The sequence below is a fragment of the Limulus polyphemus genome, unplaced genomic scaffold (genome assembly GCF_000517525.1).
Source record: "Limulus polyphemus unplaced genomic scaffold, Limulus_polyphemus-2.1.2 Scaffold3612, whole genome shotgun sequence".
Classification (NCBI taxonomy): domain Eukaryota; kingdom Metazoa; phylum Arthropoda; class Merostomata; order Xiphosura; family Limulidae; genus Limulus; species Limulus polyphemus.
In genome coordinates, this window is record NW_013669222.1 from 69664 (window position 1) to 72624 (window position 2961).

A 2961-nucleotide genomic window follows, 5' to 3' on the forward strand; every position below is an offset into this window, starting at 1 on the left:
TTTTTTTTAGAACAGATAAGACGTTTCGATTACGTTTCGAAACGTCTTATCTGTTCTAAAAAAATAATTTTCCTTGCTGTAAAAGCTGTAACTTGTATTAAAATAATACTTAATCAGTAAATAAACTAAAAACGAAACTATTAATTTAAATCTAATATTACAATACATTTCGAATAGGTTAATTGTTACTCACTGAACAGTACAGTTCTTCAGTTACAAAGTTATACAATCTTTGTTAATTCTGCAATAAAACCGTGGATTTTAACGGGTTTATTTTCTAAAATGTCGCCACTTTAATCATATTTGGCTAATCCTAGTTTCTATGCTGTTATTACATATTTACTATTGCAATTGTTCACTGAAAGTTTGAAAATACAGTCTACGTTGTAGAAGTGCTTCGTTATGGAAAAAATGTCTGATACATAATTTCTCTGAAACAAACTTTTTTGTTTCACATTTAAGCTGCCAGACTATTTCAATTCATGATAACTAAACTATTTTAGTACTTCCTTATTCACGCCTTAGTCTCACCCAATCACAAGCGCTTTAATGCATATTAATTTTTTGCCATATTCTAACTGGAAAACAAGATAGGTTTTCAGGTTACATTAAAATGAAAAGGCTTAGAAACACATTTATTCAAATCATATGACAAATCACAACATGTAATAATAATTAAACCATATATCAAGTTATTTAATTAAATTGTTTTCATTTTTGTATTTTATTTTTAACAAGATAGGAAATATCTACTCACCATTGAAATCAGCTCGCTGGAACACCTAAATTATACAAAAAACACAATAAATTTTAAAGTAATATTTTCACACTCTTGCACGTTAATGCATACACACATTTATTCGTAGGTTTGAGACTTGAATCTATTTATATACCAATGAATATATTAGACCAGAGACGTGCAATAACTTAACTCACGTTAAGAAGCACTGAACTTCCTTTCTGCAGCGAACTAAAAGGGTTGAAGTTCTCCATGTCTGTCAGTGCTGCCATCGTGTGTCGACCTGCTCAACTTTGCTTGGCTGTTACCATAAAGAACGCTATTTAGAGAAGTCTCCCACGACGCTAGCGGGGAGGAGCTAGCCTAGTGACGAATTTTTCTTTAGGTTTACAGTAGCTTCTTTTATGCGGGGAATGTGCTTTAGGTATGTAGTTTTGAGGGTACTAAATTGATATCACCGAGGTAGGTTGCCTATATTACTCCATGCAAGTTGCATTACATCATCAAAGACGTCATAAAATGTATGATACGTAGGCCTAATATCTTTTAATAGACAAGTTATCCTAGACCTGACTTAAAAACCACACTTCTTTTACATAAGATTTCTATGAAATACTATTGTAAGTTTCCTGGACTTGGGATAAAAAGTGAAATATTACTTATTACCTGCCGTTACTCCCAATTATCAACGCAACAAAAGATCTACGTTGAAGGAACACGCTAGTCTTGTGCTTACAATGTACACATCCCAAATGAAGCTGCAAACGGCCGTCAACAACATCTAACAGTTACGTTTTTGGCGTGTATTACATTTTTAGCTTGCCGAGTTTCATTTCTTTGTTGTTGTTTAGTCTCAGAAAACCCGACGCCTTAAAAGCACATTTAATATAGCCATGTAGTACAGTTATTTATATATAACAGTTTCTTCGTTGAGTTTTTACAACCTAATCTGTGAAATAACGGTAATCAAACGAGACAGCATTTCAATGTAAGGAGATAATGCTTTAGCTACAGCTTTTCGTTGGTAATAAGACATTCACAATCCGCCGAATTCGTACCGGTATGGTTACACGCATTTCCAGAAAATAAAACTGGCGTAGATATTTTTAATTCTGATCTAACAAAAGTTAATGTAATAAACTTTTTAAACTCGAAATTGGATAATCTCTGTTAATTTGTGTACAGTCTTAGCCAAAATGTTTGCATATTTTGTAACACATAAGATCATTATTGTTCAGATAGAAAACAAATACATCTAGTTCTGACAAACTGAGAAATGTTATATTAAACATCTACGTAAGTAATTTGTATAATGAGACATGTTCTATGGACATCATGAATGATTTATTAGAACAGCAAACAATTTTATCAAACACCTGTAGAAAGATGTGTATATCAGCATTTAACCTATCACCACAAAATCTCACTAAAACATATATAATTACAAAATATAACATCAAATTATTATAAATAGCGCCTGTAACCTTATATCAGTTCATATTAAACATTCAGTATTTAATTGGTCCTCCTCGTACTCTAATAACCTCCGCATGGTTATTAATGTAATCCAACTTGTCACTAGAAGGCGCTGCAACTCAAGTACAGTAACTGGTTTAGGGCTAGGTTAGCAATTTTCCGGCTTAGTTCTGCCCAACAGTTCTCAATGGAATTACAATATGGAGACTTTGCTGGCCGTGGCAATTTTGTAACGTCCTCCTGGTCAAGATAATACTGTACAATACAGGCGTCTTTATGTGATGCTTATAGGAGACACCCTGGAGGATATGAAGGGCAGTTTTCTCACCATGATAAATAGCTACGTAAACATGTACTACACCATTACCCCTATGTGTTCCCTGTGGGAAAGATCAGTGGCGTAGCAAGAGGGGGGCAGTCGCCCCTGGGCACAGGTGTGAAGGGGCGCAAAATTTCCTCTGGCCTATAATGCCTATTAATTAATAATCATGCCCTCCCCTAGGATATAGCGCAACTGCCCTACGTTTAGTAAATACGACACAGTGTTACGTTATTTGTGTGTATTACGCTTGCAGTTTTAACCTTTAAAAGCCGCCCACTGAAATACAGTGAGATGGAATTGACACACAGAAGTAAATTACACTATTCCATCATTCATCTGTAGATCAAATACAAGTCCTAGAGTACAACGTACTAGTAAGTGTATGTTCAACAAAAAGAAAATACGAGATTGATGTAACATATTG

At 34.2% G+C, this 2961-nt stretch overlaps 1 protein-coding gene across 4 annotated transcripts in view; it reads right to left on the reverse strand.

Annotated features, from left to right (window-relative positions):
* LOC106469686 (N-terminal EF-hand calcium-binding protein 1-like) overlaps positions 1 to 1510 on the reverse strand; it is a 34666-nt gene extending 33156 nt beyond the window's left edge. The window contains exons 1-2 of one of the 4 annotated variants that reach the window (XM_022398263.1): positions 937 to 1509; positions 758 to 782 (exon numbers count right to left, since the gene is read on the reverse strand). In XM_022398263.1, coding sequence (XP_022253971.1) covers positions 758 to 782; positions 937 to 1011 — 100 coding nt within the window. In that variant the 5' untranslated portion in view covers positions 1012 to 1509. Of the gene's footprint in view, positions 1 to 757; positions 905 to 936 lie in introns of those variants that run through there. The other 3 variants (XM_022398265.1, XM_013930194.2, XM_022398264.1) reach the window with 3 other exon arrangements.
* Between the last annotated feature and the right edge of the window lie 1451 nt (positions 1511 to 2961).